At 38.0% G+C, this 20,837-nt stretch overlaps 2 protein-coding genes and 1 pseudogene across 3 annotated transcripts; 2 read left to right on the forward strand and 1 right to left on the reverse strand.

The window, feature by feature from the left end:
- Positions 1 to 1,465: 1,465 nt before the first annotated feature.
- Positions 1,466 to 11,685, forward strand: LOC105051110 (uncharacterized). The gene is made up of 16 exons (XM_010931408.4): positions 1,466 to 1,734; positions 3,069 to 3,163; positions 4,664 to 4,777; positions 6,327 to 6,431; positions 6,517 to 6,588; positions 8,024 to 8,136; positions 8,234 to 8,368; positions 8,466 to 8,534; positions 8,835 to 8,922; positions 9,028 to 9,099; positions 9,185 to 9,285; positions 9,671 to 9,788; positions 9,904 to 9,963; positions 10,051 to 10,161; positions 11,190 to 11,306; positions 11,398 to 11,685. Exons 1-15 carry the CDS (start codon positions 1,611 to 1,613, stop codon positions 11,295 to 11,297), a joined length of 1,485 nt encoding a protein of 494 aa, XP_010929710.1. The 5' UTR covers positions 1,466 to 1,610; the 3' UTR covers positions 11,298 to 11,306; positions 11,398 to 11,685.
- A 1,024-nt stretch (positions 11,686 to 12,709) lies between these two features.
- Positions 12,710 to 13,923, forward strand: LOC105051112 (uncharacterized protein At4g14100). 2 transcript variants are annotated; one of them, XM_010931411.4, is made up of 2 exons: positions 12,710 to 13,187; positions 13,584 to 13,923. In XM_010931411.4, the coding sequence occupies exons 1-2, from the start codon at positions 12,710 to 12,712 to the stop codon at positions 13,733 to 13,735; spliced, it is 630 nt and encodes a 209-aa protein (XP_010929713.1). In that variant the 3' UTR covers positions 13,736 to 13,923. The 2 variants fall into 2 exon arrangements, with proteins under 2 accessions (XP_010929713.1, XP_073099239.1); XM_073243138.1 differs by having other exon boundaries at positions 13,550 to 13,688.
- An 850-nt stretch (positions 13,924 to 14,773) lies between these two features.
- On the reverse strand, positions 14,774 to 19,914 carry LOC105051111 (LRR receptor-like serine/threonine-protein kinase RPK2; annotated as a pseudogene).
- Between the last annotated feature and the right edge of the window lie 923 nt (positions 19,915 to 20,837).

Consider the following 20,837-nt stretch of genomic DNA (forward strand, 5'->3'; position numbering starts at 1 on the left):
GATGCTCCCTCTGGAAGCAGATCAGACTGTTGTATATACGTTTGAGGTTATTCTGATTGATCATAATCTACTTTACTAAATAAAAGGAGCATGAATGCCAATCAGCTTTACTGTGGAACGAAGTATTAAAGCAAAAATGTTGCCATTAGACCACCATGTACCAAACCTATCATCAAGGTTGCAAAAAATAAAGCATCCTTTTATGTGGAATCAAGTCTGGAAAGTTGAGTGCAAATATGTGAAAACTCATTTCTGACCTTATTGGATGATGAGTCCTAATCTGGGACCCAAATTTTTCTGAACTTTTTCTAATGAGTCAATTCGAGTAAGGGTCGGGACCAGGTCAGATCCATACACATCCGACCTATTTGCGTCTTTTACCAACACTAACGCTAACAAACAAATCTCTCACTATTTCATTTAGTTGTCGGTGAGTGAGCAAAGTCGAGTTTAAGTGAAATCAGGCATTAGAAGTGTTTGGCTCAAGGAAACTCTTAAAAGAAGGGTTTCCCCAGCACCTGGAATATTAAGGTTTTATCTCCCACTCGAATGATATGGTAGTGGCACTTCCCAATTTATCCTTTCTCTGAAACAGACGTTGAAAGTCTAGAAAAGTAGATTTTGTTCACAAAAATAAATACCCCAGAGGTTTAAAATTTCTTGATAATTATTTCTTTGCACTATAAAATACTCTAAGATTTCGTCAAAAAAAAAAAAAAATGAAAGTATTATTTGAATTTTTTTGTTCATAAACAATTGTTTAAATTTCGACGTTATTTTTAAATTAAAATTCAAATTCATTCAAATCTAATCAAATCATCATAAGCGGTCTGTGGTCAACTCCATTGATACTGTGTTGTAGTATCTCTGATCTATATAGATTATTGATCGGATCCGTACTAATATTATTTATAATAATTTAAGATCTTACACAATAAAAAAAATTATTGCGGTTCTATATCAAAAATCTAGCTGATGCATAGTTAATTTGGAATTAAACACATGGTCCCTATACAGTGCAGTTTTAAAGCTGTTTTACGCTTGACTCTCAACCAAACGGGCTTGGAATCTCCATATGGAATGCTCCCACTAAGATATGAGGGGCGACAAGAACACACATTCGGTGTCCAAAATGCTGTCGCTCTTTTGTTCAAGCAGACGGGTCTTTTACCCACAAAAGAGTAAAAATAAAAATGGGGCAAGGAGAATAGAACCGGTCGGTGGTTGGATAACTGTCACCCGGCATCAGCTGACACCACGGCAACATCAACCGAAATACGAAATCCAGCACGTAGGCAGAGATACTGTTATAAATATTAAATATTACTACAAGTGTTACTATAAATAGAATATCATACGACCCCACCAACCGACGTCACGGGAGCCCGTCCGCAGCGGCAGGGATTATCCATTCCCTACCTCCATCTCCACACAAGGCTTTCCTTCCTTCCTCTTCTCTCTCTGAATCGAATCGATTGCTTTGCACGAAAAGTTTTCGATTCCAAACTCCATTTCTCGCTTTCTGCTCTTCTCTCCTCTCCTCTCCTCTTGTAAGATATATAAAGTATATATACTTGCTCTTTCCAAAGACGAAGACAGAAGCGTCGGACATGGAGGAGGCGAAGAGGGAGAAGGAGAAGGATGGGAAGAGGAGGGACGTGATACGGCTGGAGCGGGAGGCCGTCATTCCCGTCATCAAGCCCAGGATCATCATGAAGCTTGTGTCCCTCATTGGTATTGTATATGCATACCTGTCTTGGTTTTTGGAAGATTTATTCTTTCTAAAATTTGTTTCTCTCTCTCATGTCATTTGAATCTTGTTATCTTGTTGTTGTTGTTTTTCGCTTTCGACATATAAATATATATTGAAATTGAAATTGGTTCTAATTGCTATTTGGTTGGCTTTAGATCCATTCTGTCTCCTTTGTTGTTTCTGGTTTTATTTTTATGCTTATTGTTTCTTGGTTGCTTAAAAGGTCTCTCTTGAATGCATGCAATGTTGGTGTTGGGAGTTGAAATGGAAGGATGGAATTATGTACATAAAAAGAAAAGAGAGACAGAGGGAGAGAATAGAAATTGTTGTGAGATTCATTCATTACCCTTCAGAGTGTGGGAGTTTCTTACTTTCTTGTCATGGAGAAGGAAGAAAAAAAAATACTAAATTTAGAGTGTTTGAGATATTGGGAAAAGAATATGGAAATTAAAAAGGACACCTTAGTTCTACATTTTTATGAGACCTTTTGAGTTAAATTCCATTTTAGTGAGTCGACAATAAGTTGTAATTGTTTCCCAGGAAATCTTGTGGTTATCCGGTTTTGACTTTCTGCCAAACCAACAAAGGGAAAATTAAAATTTCCAGGGAAGTTTGGTTTTCTGAGCTGTTTTCCTTGCAACCAAAAGGACTTGAGGAATATCAGTTCAATAAACCATCCCCTTGATTGTAAAGCAATCTTAAATTGTCTTTATTCTCAACAACTATCATTATCAACCAGTTATTGCTTATACATAGAGAAACTAAAGACAATAAGGAATACTTGTGACATTGCTTAACATAATGCTTAGTATACTATGGAACTTAAGAAAACTATTCTTTAACTTCTGGACTAGTTTTCACCTGAAAGGTTCTTTATGAGAGTTGAACAATAATAATAATAATAAAAAAAATCAGTAATGCCCTCAAACCTATCAACCTTGGTACCTGGTCCACTGTCTGACCTTCCGTCAAGCTTGAGCCATTGTTCCTGCATATTTTGAGTCTAAATACCTCTTGTGGAACCATGTCTTTTTGTATATGTTGGATGATTTGCATGGATTTTTATAGCAAAATTTGATTAAGTTTCAAAATTTTTGCATCTTTTTTCTTGTTCATATTCTGTATCAAGTACATGTTGATGTTGACTTGGTTTCCTGCATCATTAAATTCTAATCTTTGAGTTTGAAATGCTTTTCTTCCCTTCTAGATCCACAGGATTTGAATGTGTGTATTTTGCTTTAGTGTTTAGTCTTACACTTCTCAAGCTTTTGCCTAGATCTTGATACATTCCACCTTGATTTTTTTTTCCTTACAGAGCTTGCTTCTGACCGAGCTGAATTTCTGAAGCTCTGCAAGAGAGTTGAGTACACTATTCGTGCTTGGTATCTTCTGCAATTTGAGGATCTGATGGTATGGTTTTATCCTTTGCCCTTTCTATATGCATGCATTTCTGAATTCATATATATGTATCCAGTGTAGAAATAATTGACCATATGCATATCAAGATTTTAAATTCCATGGGTTAGAGGTGTCTCGGTGTCTTCATGGAATGGGATCCCTCACTGTCCCGTCCCGTCTCAATGGTTGTCCCGATCATACATCCCAGTAGATATCTTTCTTTTCTCTCCCCTTCTTCTTTCATTTCTTTCTTTTTTTTCTTTTCTTCCTTCTTTCTTTTTTTTTTCTATCTTCCTTTTTTTCTTTTCTTTTTGTTTCATTTTCTTATCTCTTCCTTTCTTTTTTTTTTTTTATTCTTTCTCTTTCCTTTCTTGGATTTTTTACCGATTTAATGTTAATTTTTAAAAAAATTACTAAAATAATATCTTTTCAAAATTATTTACCAAAATGCTGCTCAAAATAAAGTCATCCTATGATAGGATGACTTTTCATGTTGACTCACTGCTCTTACCGCTGGCTGGGGAACAGTTCGTAGGGCGGCTCTATAAGTCACCCTATGATAGGGCGACTCTATAAGTGACAGAGAGAGGGGAGGCAGTGGGATTGAGAATCAGTGAGGGAGAGAGGGAGGGAGGGATGAGGAGAGAGGGGAGAGAGTCGCCCTATCATAAGGTGGCTCTGTAAGTCATCCTATCATAGCGCGGCTATTGAGCTGGCACCCTCTCCTTCCATCCTGGCTTCTCCGTGGCCATATGGCAAATAAGTTGTTCTATGGTAGGGCACTTTCTGATGGACAGCATTTTCGTAAATAGTTTGCACAAAATATTATTTTCATAAATATTTTTAAAATTAACATTATGTTTGTAAAAAAGCCTCCTTTCTTCCTTCTTTCCTTTTATTTGCTTCTTCATTTTTCTTCTTCTTCTTTCCTTTAATTTTTCCTTTCTTCATCTTCCTTTTTTTTTTCTCTTTCTTCTTCTCTCCCTGCATGGATGGGTTTTGGAGTTCCAACCCCATTCCGGTCCTATTTTCTCACAGTAGTAGGATGAGATGGTCGGGATGCCCTCCATCCCACTGAGATGTAAAACCTTGATGCATATATATGTGATGTAGACATTTATTCCCTTGAGGAAATAAAAATGTCTACACACACATGCATACATACATTTGAGAACATAATGTGTGTATCGTGGTTGGCACTCAGCATACATACATACACAAATAAATGCATGTGTCTGAAAATATATAAATGACCAAGTACAGACATGTAAGTATCATTACATACAGTTTATTTTCACAAAAGAGTATCTACGTGCAGTTGTGCATATGCCTTTGTATGTTTATGTACATACATTTCTGTATTATGATGAACAACTTCTTATGAATTCGCATGTACCCATAAGCTTGTTTGAATGTGCATTGAAATGTTGATAAAGTCAACTCTTTTTGTTGAAGTTATAACCATGCTGGATATCAACATTGAAGAGAATATATATATATATTTTTTTGCAGCAACTGTACTCTCTATTCGATCCCATCCATGGTGGTCAGAAATTAGAGCACCAACATTTTTCTTCGGATGAGACAGATGTTCTCGAACTTAATTTCCTAAATTTTTTTTTCCAGGTTGGTTAATTTTTTGCATTGTATCTCTATATCTCATCTTTGTATCTTTGTACCTAATATTCTTAATGGTCATGATACAGAGACACACACATATTCTAGTAGCATGTATTGAAATCTTAAGTTTAGTGAGAAAATTCTTATATATAGCTTGGCCTTGGCAAGCTATCTGATATCAGATGATGTAATCTACCTGTAAACATGAACTTGCATTCATCGGAGGAATTCCAATACAAGATTATTGTGGTGTTGAATTAGCCGCTTTCACCTTTTTATTCTTTATCATCAAAGAGTAGTAAAATTGTACAATTTATACTCAGGAATGACCTTGGGTGTCCAAGCATGTGCCAGAGGCCTCTGTGAGGGTGAGTCAGGTTTGGCCTGTCTTTTGGGGCAGGTTGGATATTAGATGTTAGATCAGGGTATGAGGCAGGTGGGCAGGATAATTATTGACACACCACATCTTTTTGATGGTGTCTTACACCTTAGTTAAACTTACAAGTTCTGCCAATCTTAAATTACTCATTTTTTACGATATATTGGTTATGAGTCATTGGCAAAGTTACTTGTTTGCAAATTTACATAAACTATTGAATGTGTTTTTAAATAATATTCTAACATTTGTAAGGAAAAAATCCACTTAACTAGTTAACATGTTAAGCTATGTTAGGTCTTCCACAAATGCAAGATATTTTCCTCAACTAATCTTATATTTTTCTGTTACTCACAGTCAGTTCTCTCATTATGAATTTAACCAATTTATAATTTTTAATACAATCCAACTAAGTGCCTTTCTTTCACTTAAGCTTTATCCATTTGCTGGCTGGCTGCATATTGCATCCACCCTGTGATAGACTAGGACGTTGCAACAGCTCTTGTGAAATACTTTCTATCTGAGCTATCTAATTAGATACATACCACCAGCTCCTTGGACTCTATATCTTGCACCATGTGATAAGGGCATAACTGTAAAGAACAGTTAAGACAATCATTTGCACTTTTGCAGGATATCACAATTAATGACCTGATATTTTGAAGTTTATTTCTTAGTTTTACTAGTATACCATTGCTTATAACTGGATCTTCTCTTCATTCTATCTTTTTGAAATTATCTTCAGATATTCATTTGTTTGGTAATGTGGTATCATAATGTACTAACCAAAGAAGTTTGCATTTTCCATTCCACATAATTCATGATATTGTCAAATAGTAACAATGAATTGGTGTGACTGTTAAGATGTATAGGGATAAACATATATCCTCCTACCTTTCCTGCTCCACCTTTCTTTTTCTTTTCCTTTTTTTAAAAAAAAATATGTCAAACAAGTCAGATTGCTGTGCATTGTTACCTAAAATGAGAAAAAAAAAGGAGAAAAAAAAGGACAAAACTGACATAGCATAGGGCATGCGAGCATCATCCTTGCAACATTCACATTTTCATATATAGCTCTCTCTCATCGACGTTTCCCATGATCATCATAACTTTTATCCTAAAATGGTTGCCTTAGTTTTTTTTTTTGGTTTCAGTTTAATTTATTTTTTCTTGAAACAGATAATGGAAAAGAGCAACTTTAGATTAGTGACTGATGAGGAGATCAACATCGCACAGTCTGGGCAATATCTCTTAAACCTTCCTGTCAAAGTGGATGAATCTAAGGTCTGAAACATGATTACATGCATTCTACTTGATGCTCATGATCTATTAAATGCAAACTAACTCTTTGATTTTTGGAGGCTTGTAGCTGGATAAAAAGCTTTTCCCGAGGTATTTTAAAGACCATCCTCAAGAAAACCTTCCTGAATTTTCTGATAAGGTACTGTCTGAATATTATTACAGAATATCATATTTTGGTCACCAGATGTATCATATGCTTTTATGCATATATATTTCATTATTAATTGTATCTCAAATTGAGTTCTTTAATCTCATCCTTCTCTCACAAGTAAGATTGCATTCACCGATGCCAAACAGACTCTGACTTAGGAATTTTTATTGTTCGACAGATTCTTTTCCCCTTGTTCTTACCGGTACAACCAGAGTAGTTACTCCTGCAAATGTTTTTCTGAGTGATCCATCCCTGTAAATCCTTCTCTATCTGTAGCATACAAACTGAACACCCATTCTCTTTTTTAGTTTGGTAATATTATATGTTAGATTTTTAGGCTCATTCCAGCAAGTTAATCTCCCAAATTTGATTGTAAAGATCCCTAAAATATACAATTTCCTCTCTTCCCGGCATCTATTATTGACCTGTAAGTTAGGATTTTAGCCTTAATCAAGAAATATTTTCTCCTTAAAGCAATAAAGGCTCTCCATTTAAATATTGTTATGTAGCAAGCCAGAATCCTCTTAGTTTGAGATTTGGATCTCTTAAACCTCTTGACTTGATATTTGTATCCCATGCACAGCCATACTGGTTCACAATTCTGGAGGCCTATACCCAATCCAGTACAGAAATACCTTTTTATCCAGTTTCAAGCTACCCTTTGGTTCCTGATATAATGGTTCTTGCAGTTAGGTACTCTATATTCATTTATCTGATGCATAACAGATGTTAGAGGAGGAAAATAAATCACAGATAACATCCACTATACATCAAAAAAATAATTGAAGAAATTGGAAATGGATCTGTTATCAAAAGTGAGCATGGAAACCACATCCATTTAAGACTTCTGAACCACGAAATGATGTCAAACAATGAAAAACACTAAATACAGAATCTATTTACTTCTGGTGTTAACATTCCAGTCATGCTAGAGTCTAATTAAACATGTGTGCAAATGGCTAGTGAATTGCAGTTAGATCCTTGGAGGTATATTAGCAAAAATCTGGCATATAGTGTAGCTTATGCTTTGTGGCAGGTCAATCTACTTTGTAATGTTCGCCCTTGGTTCAATGGGGTGCTTAACGTTTCCAATGCAATCCAATATTCAAGAAGGTTGGGTTGCTTTAACTTTCATATTATTGGTAAATGATGCTGTGTCGTCTTGACAGATAAAGAATACTTATGTGCATAGCAATTGGAATCTGGCAAGCATACTAAGTAATATGAAGTTGCGGAGATATTTACATTGCCCTTATTATCTTATGCAGCAAAACCAGTAATATGGTTTAATATTTAGCAAGAAAAATAACAATTTGATTCTATTACCTGTCGATATTTTAGTGAGCTCTTCTAATTTATTTGGAAATGCTAATTTACATCATGTTAAATACTTTTATAATTTTTGATCTTTTCTGTATGGAAGTACATCATTTTTCGTCGGGGCACTGGAATTGACCGTACAACCGATTACTTCTTTATGGAGAAACTTGATATGATTATAGGTCGTATTTGGAGGGGGCTTCTTAGAGTTACTAGGTAAGTTGTGTAAGAAATGCTTCCATTTATATTTATCCTCATGTTTTTCAATAAAAAGGTTCAATATTTACATATTCGAATGAAATGATAATTGCAGGCTTGAGCGACTCTTCTACAAAAAGCCAATTGTGAAGTCCAAGAAAGATACTAAGGAAACTACTGAAGCAAGTGCTGACACAGAAGAGCAAGACTTAGTTGTTGAACGTGTTCGGATTGACAACATGGAGCTAAGGTTCTAATTAATTCTTAATTTGGTTCTTTGTAGATCCAGAGGTGTTACAACAAAGATGTTCTCATGTTCTGATATATGCACATTTTACATGTTACAGCGTGCAAAATCTATTTGGCCAGCTTACAATCCAAGAACCAACATTTGATAGGATGATCGTTATCTACAGGTATATTTTTTTTAAAGGAGAAAAAAGGGTGATAATCTGATACATACTGCTTATTAGTCATAGAGGAAGATGTGTCTATAAGGAACTCCATTTAAAGATATCTGCATTATTTGGTTTTTAAAAATTGCTTGGTGAGAAAGGGTTCTGAAAATAACACCAACTAAAGTTGTCATTGGAGGAAACTGAAACTGTAACTTTATGGGATCTTTTTGTTCAGAAAATCCATTAATTTCTACTTTGTACCCTGTATTTCTCTTAGCAACCTGTCACTTGTGGGTGATGCTAATTGTAATTTTACAGGCGGTCTAGCACCAAATCCCGAGTAGATCGAGGAATTTTTGTGAAACATTTTAAGAATATTCCGTTGGCAGATATGGAGATAGTTCTGGTGAGATCTTCTTCTCAAAATTTTGTTGGAAGGACAAAAGCACTTTAGAATCTTCTCCTACAACATTTCTTACTTATTGCTTAATTTTAATGAATGATTTTATAGCCTGAAAAGATAAACCCGAGTTTAACGCCGATGGACTGGGTGAAATTCCTTGTTTCTGCAGCACTTGGTCTTGTAAGTTTCAAAATGATACAAATCAACTGATTTTGGTTATTTTTGTCTCTCTGCATCTTATCCTTGATTCTTTTCTTCTACTCAGGCTACTCTTGTTAGCTCCCTTCAAATGCCTACAGCTGATATCTGGGTTGTTATAGCTATCCTCTCTGCTCTCATTGGATATTGTTCTAAAGTCTACTTCACGTAAGTTCATTTGGTAAATGAGACACTTTCTTGTGTCTGTCTGCATGTACATATTGAACTCTGAAGTTGTTTGCATATGTTTACCCATCTTCTATCCATTCATGTTGTTTAGACCTCAGTTCCTACTTCTCTTAGTTAAGATTTCTAGAATCAGTATGTCCAAAAGGGAGCCGCTTGCCATGAAATTCACATGTCCTACTTGTCATTGATTCTACATCTTTTCATGGATTTAGTATTTACTATTTAGGTGACACATGTGATGATAACTTTCGTATAATTGCTCTAATCATGCCACAGCCTTCATTGAAAGAAGAGAGAAAGATTGCTTAATCCTTTAGTTAAAATTAATGTCATCTTTTGGCAAAACCTTACCATTGTCTTGCAGGTTTCAGCAGAACATAAGAACTTACCAAAATCTAATCATGCGAGCCGTGTATGACAAACAACTGGATAGTGGGAGAGGCACGCTTCTGCACTTGTGTGATGATGTGATTCAACAGGAAGTGAGTCTTGTCAAAAGATTGTTTTGTCATTGTTATGTAATCTATTGATGACTTGTATTGGTCATTTTGACATCCTTCAACTTTCTAACAAGGTCTTGTAATTCTTAATATGTAGGTTAAAGAGGTGATAGTTTCTTATTTTGTTTTGATGGAGAGGGGGAGGGCAACAATACAGGTACAGAATTTTGATCGTCTGTTTTCCAGTCAATAATTCATCATGCCTGGATCCTCTTACTAACTTTTCTCTGATACATATGCGTAGGAACTTGACAAATGGTGTGAACAACTCATCAAAGAAGAGTTTCATGTGGAATGCAATTTTGATGTTGAGGATGCTGTGCAGAAATTAGAGAAGCTTGGTATTGTTACTAGAGTGAGTTTTCACATGTTTCGCTGTTCCTACTTAATTTTTTTTTTTTATTTAAAAAAAATGCCTCTACCATTGTGGCAACATCTTATTATTGGTTGAGAAATTTATCACAATTTTCTAGATGATTCCTTGATCAGTAACATTTTCTCAACTTGTGAGTGAGGTTGTGTTGAGTTTTGCAGCAAATATTTTCAGAAAATTAGCAAGAGAAAATAAATCAAAGCAACCACAAAAAAACACAGAATTTTATGTGGTTCCACAGAGCATGCACCTTCTTCACTATGATAAGAATTGAGAAAAATTAAGGAACATTCTCTGTAACCATTGTGGACCCTCTCAACTCCCTCTTTCAACCCCAGAAGCAACATAACGGCTTAAGATCTGTTTTAGTGCAAATAGAATAAAACCCTAAATAAACTTAGGCTATCCGACAACTGTTAGATTAAAACGCAATCTGATGGCTGTAATAAAAGACACAAGAATAACAAGTTGCTGATATGAGACACTTGCCATTCGCATTAAAAGTTTTCATAACTTTATCGAGAAAGGAGATGTTAATAACTCGACTTACATTGCAAGAAGAGCATTAGGTCTATATCCAATCAGAGCAAGTACTAACCTCCAATGAAGTTGCTTCTTAGTGTTTGATGAATTTAAAGTAAATTATTGAAGTGTTTGGTTTATAGTTGTATGCAGAGTTAGTCATGGTTGATCAAACACAAACAGAACAGCCACTTCTAACTCCTCAGTAATTTTGGATTCCTTACCTATTTTATCTTTGGATCAAAATCAACGGTTAAGGATGTAGCAGAAGGTCTTTCTCAACCAAACAGAACCTGATTGTATCAGTTTCTCAAATGCAGCATTTATTTGCAGCTTCTCAACTGCAATGAGTTGGAAGAATAGGAGCATTTTTCTAGTGATTTCTTGTTGAAACTTCGAAAATAAATTTAGATCATCGTCTATTATCTTGTTGGTCTACTAGACTTTTATCCATTGACAATGACAGAGATGCAAACTCGTATGTCCAGGACAACATTGGAAAAATCTCCTGTGTTAATTTGAAGCGTGCAAATGAAATCATAGGCATCACAACTGAAGAAGTGGTGCTGAGAGCCCAACAAGGACCTGCTACATAATTTTCCAAGGTAAAATACATTCCTAACACCCTTTTTCTCACTATTTTAAGTAAGTGTTTAACATGATGCATTGAGAAAGATGTGGAATTTTCATTTTCAGCTGATTGTTTGGAAAGTCTCTGGTGGATATGATTCCTTCATCCTGATCAATCCAATCATGTAATATAAACCAGCCACGAACCTTCACCTCATTCTTTTATTAATTTTTTATGTAACTATGTTATTGTCTTCGTACCTTCATGTCTAGTAATTGCTCCAAGAATGTGTGTATACAGAATTTTTTTATTTTTTTTCTCTTTTATGATAATGCTTGTTTTTATGAGAATTTTTTTCTCTCCTCTGATCAGTGTGAAAATGATGTACACATTTGTGGCTACTGATTACAGTATTTCATATGTACTCAGTACTATATTGAATAAAAACTACTAACGCACAGCAGAATTTCCAGAAGCATGATGGTGATGAACATATAAGAGCCAATCCATGTAATTAAACAGAGCCATTCTTTAGGAGTAGAAGAGAGACCAAGCAAAGTTGTTGCCACCATAACACCGTCGTATTCAAATCCCTTTTAGTTTTAACCCTCACAGATACTTCCTGTGACATTAGACTCTCTTGACAACCTTTTCACCAGTCCCAGCACCGAACAGGTGGTGCAGTGGCCTGTGCAGGCTCGAGACATCCTCAAGGTACCAGATGAACTGCACCTTTTCCAACAAAGAGGGTATATTGTAATGCTGAAACCGGTTCGGACGCCGGTATATCCGTATCTATATTTATTTTGTTTGACGGAAACAGATGCAGACATAGATATTAGTTGGATGTAAAAATTCATTATATTTATTTTAAATAGATACAGATATAAATCAGATATTAAAAATATAAATATAGATATAAGATGGATAATTAAATTTTATGATCATAAAATTTAAGATATTACTCAATAGATAATAAATTAAATTAATAATATATATTGATAAAACTATTTATTTTTTTTAAAAATTCACGAATGTCACATTAAACTAAACTAGATTCTTATCTATCCGTAGCCATATCTATCTTTCTTTGATGGATATGAATACGGTTATAGATATTAGTTTAATGCTCAAATTATTACCATAGATAGATTCGGATACGAAAAAAATTCACATTGATATTATCTAATCTATTTCCATCCATACTATATCTCTGCAACTTTGTAAGTAACAACTTGGCCCTTACTTTTCTAGGCCTAGCTATCTAACGACCACAGAGGCGTGCGTTGCAAAGACGTTCCACGTCACACTACAAGCTGACCTCCTTATCCTGACCCCCGCGCTGATCGTGGTGACCGTAGGAAACTCTCAACGTTACCACCCGAAAAGAGAGAACGAGAGCTAAAGAAAGATTAAAGAAAGAGAGAATAGAAGAAGATGGCAGTAATCTCCATGCGGATCACCATCGTATCTTGGGTGTTCCTCCTTGTGATGCCGGCCGTCGTGGTGGGATCGGACGGCGAGGATACACCGACCCCAGCGCCGTGGCCGGAGAGGTTCCATGCGCAGCTGTACATGAACCTCAGCGACGGACGGCTGCAGATCTCTGACTTGTGGTACGACTGGCCGGCGGGGAGGAACGTGAACCTGATGCAGAAGCAGCTGGGGGTTCTGCTGCACGACGTGGAGTGGGACAACGGTACGTCCTTCTACTACACGCTGGGGCCCACCGGGCACTGCCGGACCATGCTATTCCCCGTGGGGATCCCCCGGCGGGACTTCATGGTGGGCTCCACCTACCTCGGCCCGCGGTACACCGACGGCTTCCTGTGCCACCTCTGGGAGAAGGTCGACTTCATCTGGTACTACGAGGATGCCGCCACCCGCCGGCCCGTCCGATGGGACTTCTACGACGGTCAGTGATGCCAACTCTTTTAAGCCCACGAGAGCACTAACAAGAGTTAAACTTTTCCCTATCCATTATCTATTTATTCTACGCATGCGTGCCACAGTCTAGTTTATATGGAGAGACAGCACAATAATAGTCATATTACGAGGACCTTAGAGAACATAATTTACTACAGTATTGTGTATCAGTGCTACTTAGAAATTTTTTTTTTTTTAAATTATATTTTTGGAGAAAAAGAAGAAGAAGAAGAAGAAAGTCCACCAATAATTAACTTGATAACATTCCACCAGACCAGCATTTTAAAACTTTCAGTTTTATGGAAGAATTGAGCGACCATTATGATGTGTTCTTTTTCTCCCCTACCGTAGGGTAATTCTCACGCATGATAAATATGCGGTACAGGCATATCCACTCACGTGATGACCTTCGAGGTGGGCGGGGTGCTGGAAGAGTCACAGTGGCAGGCACCCTCCAACTGCTTCACCGACGACAAAGATAGGGAGGACCCATCCGAGAATGACCTCCTACCTCACAGCCTTAGGAAACTCACTTGAGCACCTCGGTGTTATGCCATTGTTCCCTGTGGTCAGGTTTTTACTTAAGATTAATTATAATGATGGTAATGATAAGTATATCAACTTAAGAAGTTAAGAGTTAAGAAGACATGAGAGATCATATGCATCTTAGTGAATATTTCTACATGATCATGTAACTTGATATGATATGTGTATTACTTTCTCCCTTTTTTTGTTTTTCTGTTTTTTTTTTTTGAAACAAAGCAGAGTGAAATTGTTTTCAAGAAACACAAAATCTAAAGATCGTGGATGTGCTAGCATGCTAGATTGATCAAGTTGATCAGTGATGATGCGGATAATCAGGCTAAACAGGCTCAGTGTCCTAGTAAAAGGATTTTATAGTTCACCAGTGGATGCAATAACATGACAGAACAGTAGAAATTCACGAATGCATGAAGAAAAGATAATAGATACATTTCAAAGATAATTAAGATAAGATACACTTATGGTTCGAGGAGAGAATGATCAACTGCTGGAGAAGAAATAACCTTTGATGCAATTCGGGGCAAGGCCCTCAAGGATCCTCAATCATCAAAGTAACTTCATTGAAATGTCCAAGTGTTGAGAGAGGCCTAGCAGAATTCTCCCTTCTTTTCTATATCTGGTTGATAGAACCATATGGACTGATAAACAAAACATGACAGCTATTAACTTCCTTTTGCTTTAAACTGCTTGCGATCATGCTGATAACAACAATGCCACTCTCTTTTTGTTACTGCCACATCACCATCTTGCCACGTTGTCATTACCTAAAACAATATCTAGGTATATCTTACCTAAAACAATGGGCAAGAGATGAACAGTGGAAATGATAAATCAGGACATTGAGTATCACCATAAGCAGTTTGACAGAGGCCCACACATTCAGGCAGGACTACAAATATTTTTTCCTTTTTCTTCTACACACACATGTATGAATGTATGTGTGTATATGATGAGACCTCCTCCATCCTCTATTTCATGCAACTTCAAGAGCAAGCAATGAAATACGTCCTGAATATTTTTTTTTTTAGAAAAGAAATGTAAATAGAGAAAAAAACCTGAAGAAGCTAATGTGTATGAGACGGCAGCCATGAAATTCACAGTCTAAAATACTTGGATAAAAGAAGGGTCACTTGCTTTGGTTAATTTAGGTGTACAACCGGTAAAACCAATTTTGCTGTACAATAAAAGGGGGAGAAAGCTCTACAATCAAGACATATCTCATTTGATGCTTCAAAGATCAAATGGATCACCAGTCCACTGCACTCTGGTGTAACTCAAAAAGAAATATATAGTTACCTGGTACAGTCCTTCACAACTCATGAAATCCTAAAACGGCATCCTGGAAAATTGCTGGTTGTAATCAAGGAACCTGGAGGAATCATCAGATGCATTGCAGAACCTGGTGATGGATCAGGCGACTATGAAATGGTCACTGCAAGGGAGGGCTTGAGTCATGCTCAAATGAACCAGCTGATGGCTTCTGCACAACCCAAGCAAGAGCATATGTGCATGTGTCTATACTAATCTCCTCAGACTGGTCACAAGGATTGCTTTAGCGATGATCAAATAAACTAGCTGACCACTTCTGCACAACATAAGCAAGAAACACAGTTCGTATGAATATATAGGAATATACTGTAAGACTAGATGTGATGTCCGGAACTGACAATAGATGCATGGATCAGAAAAGCAAGTTAATAATGTTTACCCGGGATGGAGATGACAAAAAGCATGAAGCATCAATGTGAATCACATACAAATTTTCCCAAACACTCCAAGTTCCCTAAAGAAAACAGCATATTCATCAGGCTTATGGTAATACAAAATCCAATCTATAAATAAGTTTGGACTACATCAGAACTGGTGCTACTATAGAATCAATGATAAAACACATACATAAATCACAAATTTGCATCGTCATGCAGAGAAAGCAGGTATGGCATGAAAATGGACTTCTCAAAAATTTAACACGAGAATTATGGGCAGACCCTAACATTATGCGGTTAGGAAAAAAATGTGGACATACCTAAGTATGTACACCTATGCTAGATGGCTAGATAGTCACGTATGATTGCTAACGTCAAGGCTAATTCAAGTAGGAGGATAAAGATAAGAGCTACAATTCATACAAGAAATTCTCCAAAGGACTATAAAAGAGAATCATTCCCCTGAAATATGGAATAAAGTTTGGTTCAGAAGATCAAATCATTTTTGAGATATAACAGATTCCATGAGAATTAGTACAAGGAGTATTACCATCCAGAAATGGAATCAAATGATTATCATTAGAATCAAATGACTATAATTAAATCTGGAAGTTCATTTATGTAGAAGAACACTGGTTTTTGTTCTTTAATCTTCTCAAACTTTGAAAATGGAATCTTCTAAAACATTCTCAAACTTTGTCGCAAATAAAAACATTATTAAACTTCCTACAGAACCATCCGAAATGTTGACAATTGTCATCTACCTCTATAAGAGTCTAAGGTCCTACTTCATCAAGGGGGAATTTGTTTCCATGATTTTTTTTTCAATATTGTTGAGTCATAAACCTTCTTCATCAGCTTGAAAGAAAAATGTGTTATCAGACATGAGATCTTAACTTTTGGTCCTGATATTTTACTTTCAGGAAGGAATAACTTAAATAAAATGTGTTTAAAAAAAAAAAAAAAAAAAAAGAAATCAATAACCTCACCTCAACATTGTAGATTTTCATCGAAGTTTAGGTTGGATGGCTCTTTAGATGGTTTCCTTGAAGGTTACCATCTCAGCCTCTGATAGAAGCTTGATAGCCATCTAGATGCTGTCCTAGGAAGCTCATCATGCATGAAAATTACACTCTATTCAATTCTTTCAATGTCATTAAGACCTGCTTCATTGATGGCCGAACAGAAATGGAATCCACAGTGCAGGCTAATGCAAGTCTTAACATTTCAACTAATTTATCCTTTGGCCCTGCCTCCCACAGTGTTGGAGAGAAAAGCTCATCCACACGCTCTTCCTGGATCAATAATCTTCCCCAAGCAACGATGGTGAAACCATTCCCATACTCTGCAAATGATGGATCCAAAGACCTCTTCCCTGACATTAGCTCCAGAAGCACAACGCCATAACTATAAACATCAGCCTTATCAGAGACTCTGCAAGTCGTTGCATACTCTGGCGCAACATACCCAAAGGTCCCCGCAACATCAGTAGTAGCATGTGTCTCTGAAACTTCCAAAAGCCGTGCTAAACCAAAATCTGATAGATAAGCATTTAACTTCTCGTCAAGCAAGATGTTGCTCGGTTTGATGTCCCTGTGAACTATTCGAGGGACACAAGAATAGTGGAGATAAGTTAGTGCTTGTGCAATGTCCTGAGCTATCTTATGAATCTCATGCCAATGCACATTTCTGATTGACATGCTGCGGATGAAGGTCTCCAGGTTTCCACCAGATAGATGGTTGTAAATTAGGAAAGTTTCAGCTTCTCCCATGTGGTACCCCATAAGTGTTACAAGGTTCTTATGTCGGATCCTCCCAAGTGTCCTGATTTCAGCATCAAACTGTCGAAGACCCTGGAATCTGCCTATAGAGAGCCTCTTGACTGCTACTAAGAAACCTGGAACTAGCTCTGCCTTGTAGGTCGCTCCAAACCCACCAGTCCCAATCAAGTTCTGAATGCTGAAGCTACCAGTAGCTCTGACGACATTATCATAAGTCAGTTCGGCAGGAGCATCTGCAAAGGTCACAACCACCTTTCTCCTTAGGCTTTTGACCCTAACAAATTTCCTTTTTCTACAAACCAGAACAAGAACCAGCACTACAAGAATTAAAACTATGATCGAGGCTGAAGCAACTGCTGCAATAGTGAAAGGCTTCAATCTACTCTTTCTGCCACCCTCGTTTGAATCACCAGTTACAAATGGAAGTCCGGATGGTGAGGAGGCATGTGGATTAGGGCATGGCTGCAGAAATGAATTGCCCGTGAAAAATTTACAGTCATCTAAATGTTCAAAATGAGGAATAGACCCAGAGAGATTGTTGAAAGAAACATCAAACACAGTAAGTCGAGCAAGTGTGGAGAAAGATGGAGGGATACTGCCTGAGAGCCGATTGTGATCAAGCAACAATATTCAAGGTTAGCAGCATTTGCCAAACTTGATGGAATATTGCCTGATAAAGAATTCCTGGACAAATCCAGAACTGAAACAGAAGATAATCCACCAAGCTGAACAGGTATCACTCCAGATAAATTGTTGCCAGCAAGCAGAACCTGTTCCATATACTTCAGCTCCCCCAGCTGATCCGGAATAGAGCCGTTCAAGTGGTTTCTTCTCAAATCAAGATGTTTGAGCAAATGTAAATTTCCAACACCAGTAGCGATCGGCCCACTGAACTGATTACCAGCTGCTTCAAAACTCTTCAGAAGCAAACAACTTGAAAGCATTTCAGTGCTGCCTGATATCTGATTAACACTTAGATTAACTGCAAAGCCACTTCCAAGCTTACATGGTCCAAAGAGCTTGCTTGAAACTGATCCATTAAACTTATTATTGTTCAGAAAGAGACCATAAGAAAACTTCTTGGCGACTGGCAATGAGAAAGAAGGCAAGGACCCAGTGAAGCCATTCCCACTGAAGTCGTGAAGAATAACAAATTCATTATTCAAAACTGATTCAAATGCATTTCCACTGTTCTGGAGAATATTTGCAGAATATGCTATCCCAAGATTTTTACCCTCCAACAAACTGTCATTCTGACCACCGAATATCAAACCATCTGTACAAGGAGTTTCAGATAATCCTGGAAGAGAACCAGACAACAAGTTCTGACTAACATTGAAGCAAACCATGCACTGAACTTCTAGCGAGGCAGGCACCAGGCCCTCCAAATAATTCGAGCTCAAATCCAAAAAAGAAAGGTTTTTACACATTCCAAGCCATTCAGGTATCAGACCGGCAATGTAGTTCTGCCCAAGATTGAGAATCCTTAGATTACACGAACCATTCCTGTAATCCGGAAGGTGACCGTGAAGATTTGCTCTTGGTGCCCAAAGAATCTCAAGGCACGGAATTGAGAGTATCTCAGGTGGAATTGCCCCAGAAAATGCATTAAATTCCTCGATATTACTCGAAACCACTGATGAACTATCAGTAGAGGTGAAGTCGATCAGATTGGTAAGTACAAAAACAGAAAGCTTGCGGCAATTCCCGAGCTCTCTCGGTATACTTTGAGTGAGGCTGTTCCTCGAAACATCGAGAATTCGAAGGTTGGTTATGTGGCCGATTTCAGCTGGTATCTGATCTTCTAATATATTTCGATCCAATAATAGAGTTTGGAGATTGGAGCATTTTCCAATCTCCGGCGGGATCTTATCAACCAAGAAATTACTAGAGAGTTTCAAATGTGTAAGAAATTGACATGAATTGAAAGAAGAAATCTTTATCTCTCCAGAGAGCTGATTAAAGGACAAGTCCACCGATTCAAGCCGTGAGAATCCAATCAAATTCCCCGGTATCGGACCGGAGAGCGAGTTGTAAGCGAGATCAAGAACACGGAGGAAGGGAAGATAGCTTATCTCGTCAGGAATCTTGCCAGAGAAGTTGTTGTACCGGAGGTCGAGCACTTCCAGATGCCGAAGGGCCCCGACCGCCGCCGCGGGAATCTCGCCGGAGAAGGCGTTCTGGCGAAGGGAGAGGACTCGAAGCTCCGTCAGGTTCCCAACGGCGACTGCTAGAGCTCCGGCGAGCGGCGAAGACCTCGAGCCAGTGAGGTTGAGGCCCGTCACCCGACTGGAGGCGGCGTCGCAGGTGACGCCGCGCCACTCGCAATGTCGCTGGACGGCCAGGTCCCAGCCAGAGAGGAGGGCAGAAGGTCGGCAGAGATTGAGCGCTTGAAGGCTAGAAGGGCAGCAATCTCGCCCGCCGCCACGGGATCCGACGACGCCGAGAGAGAGAAGACCGAGAGAGAGAGTACGAGGAGGAGGGGGAAGCCACCGCCATTGTCGCCAGAGAGAAATCTATGGAGAGAGAGTTCCCGACCGCAGGAGATACGAGGCGTCCGTGGCGTAAGAGGAGGCGGTGGTGGTGGAGGAGAGGTTTGGCGGGAGAAAGTCAGAGGCTCGTCGTCGAAACGGCCATCGGCGGCGCGGTATCGGAAAGGAATAGTCTGTTTTCTCTCCGTGGAGTGTTAGGATTCCAGCAAGGGCGCCACCGTGAGCGGTGGCGGACGTTTTTGAGAAATGGAGGTCGAGCTAGCGAGAGCGAGAGAGGGATTATAAATTTTTAAAAACAATTAAATTATCAATAAGAGGAATAAATAATATATATATTTTTTATTATATATTTCTTATTTTTAACTGATGCGAGGGAAAGATTCGCCGCGGGCGTTGAATACCCCACGGATCACGTGTGACCGCTGGGGCCACACGGGGGATGGTCGGACGGTCCAGATTAACTGACCATGGCCGGCTTCAAGCGATAATCTGAGATTTAAATATAAGTATGCTTTGAGTCATACAGATTTAAGTATGCTGTCAAAGGGTGATTAAGGTATAAAGAGTATATGCAATGTATTTGGTATCAGAGTGATGTGAATGGGAGCAGTTAGATAAGAGTTAGGCACTGTGAGACTTGAACAAAAAGGTAGAGAGGAGGCCTAACAAGGATTGAATGGAAGTTGCAAGTACAGAAAATCTTAACTTGTAGAGAACATGGATTAGTTGCGTGTCCCGTCCGTCTATTTTGGTAGGAAAGACAATGAGAAAGAACTATCAATCAATAGAAACATGGAGATTTGGTAGGTGAGACTGAGAGAGATTGTGGTTGGCAATTCTGCACAATCTAAGGCAGCTTTAGTTGATTGATCGATCTACAAATATAGTCTTTGCCACATTAACGGTGGGGATCGTATCTTGTTTTGAGGAGATGAGTGTAATATAGATCGCAAGGCGAAAGAAAATATGTGACTTGTTGGAAGATAAATTTGTATCATTTTCATTGAGTTATTTGAGAGCGATGGATATTTAGTAGCAAAAAATTGCTACATGATAAGCCAGAAGGTCTCATTCCATCTACATTAGTACCTTCTTTTCTCTTATCACCATTATTATT

The sequence above is a fragment of the Elaeis guineensis genome, chromosome 9 (assembly GCF_000442705.2).
Source record: "Elaeis guineensis isolate ETL-2024a chromosome 9, EG11, whole genome shotgun sequence".
Lineage (NCBI taxonomy): Eukaryota > Viridiplantae > Streptophyta > Magnoliopsida > Arecales > Arecaceae > Elaeis > Elaeis guineensis.

Bases quoted from the DNA above. Each gene is read 5' to 3' on its own strand.
- LOC105051110 (XM_010931408.4), top strand. From the start codon at position 1,611: ATGGAGGAGGCGAAGAGGGAGAAGGAGAAGGATGGGAAGAGGAGGGAC. The intron at 6,432-6,516 runs GTCTGAAACATG...GGAGGCTTGTAG, and splicing joins TCAAAGTGGATGAATCTAAG to CTGGATAAAAAGCTTTTCCC. The intron at 8,923-9,027 runs GTGAGATCTTCT...ATGATTTTATAG, and splicing joins CAGATATGGAGATAGTTCTG to CCTGAAAAGATAAACCCGAG.
- LOC105051112 (XM_010931411.4), top strand. From the start codon at position 12,710: ATGGCAGTAATCTCCATGCGGATCACCATCGTATCTTGGGTGTTCCTC. The intron at 13,188-13,583 runs GTCAGTGATGCC...TATGCGGTACAG, and splicing joins CCGATGGGACTTCTACGACG to GCATATCCACTCACGTGATG.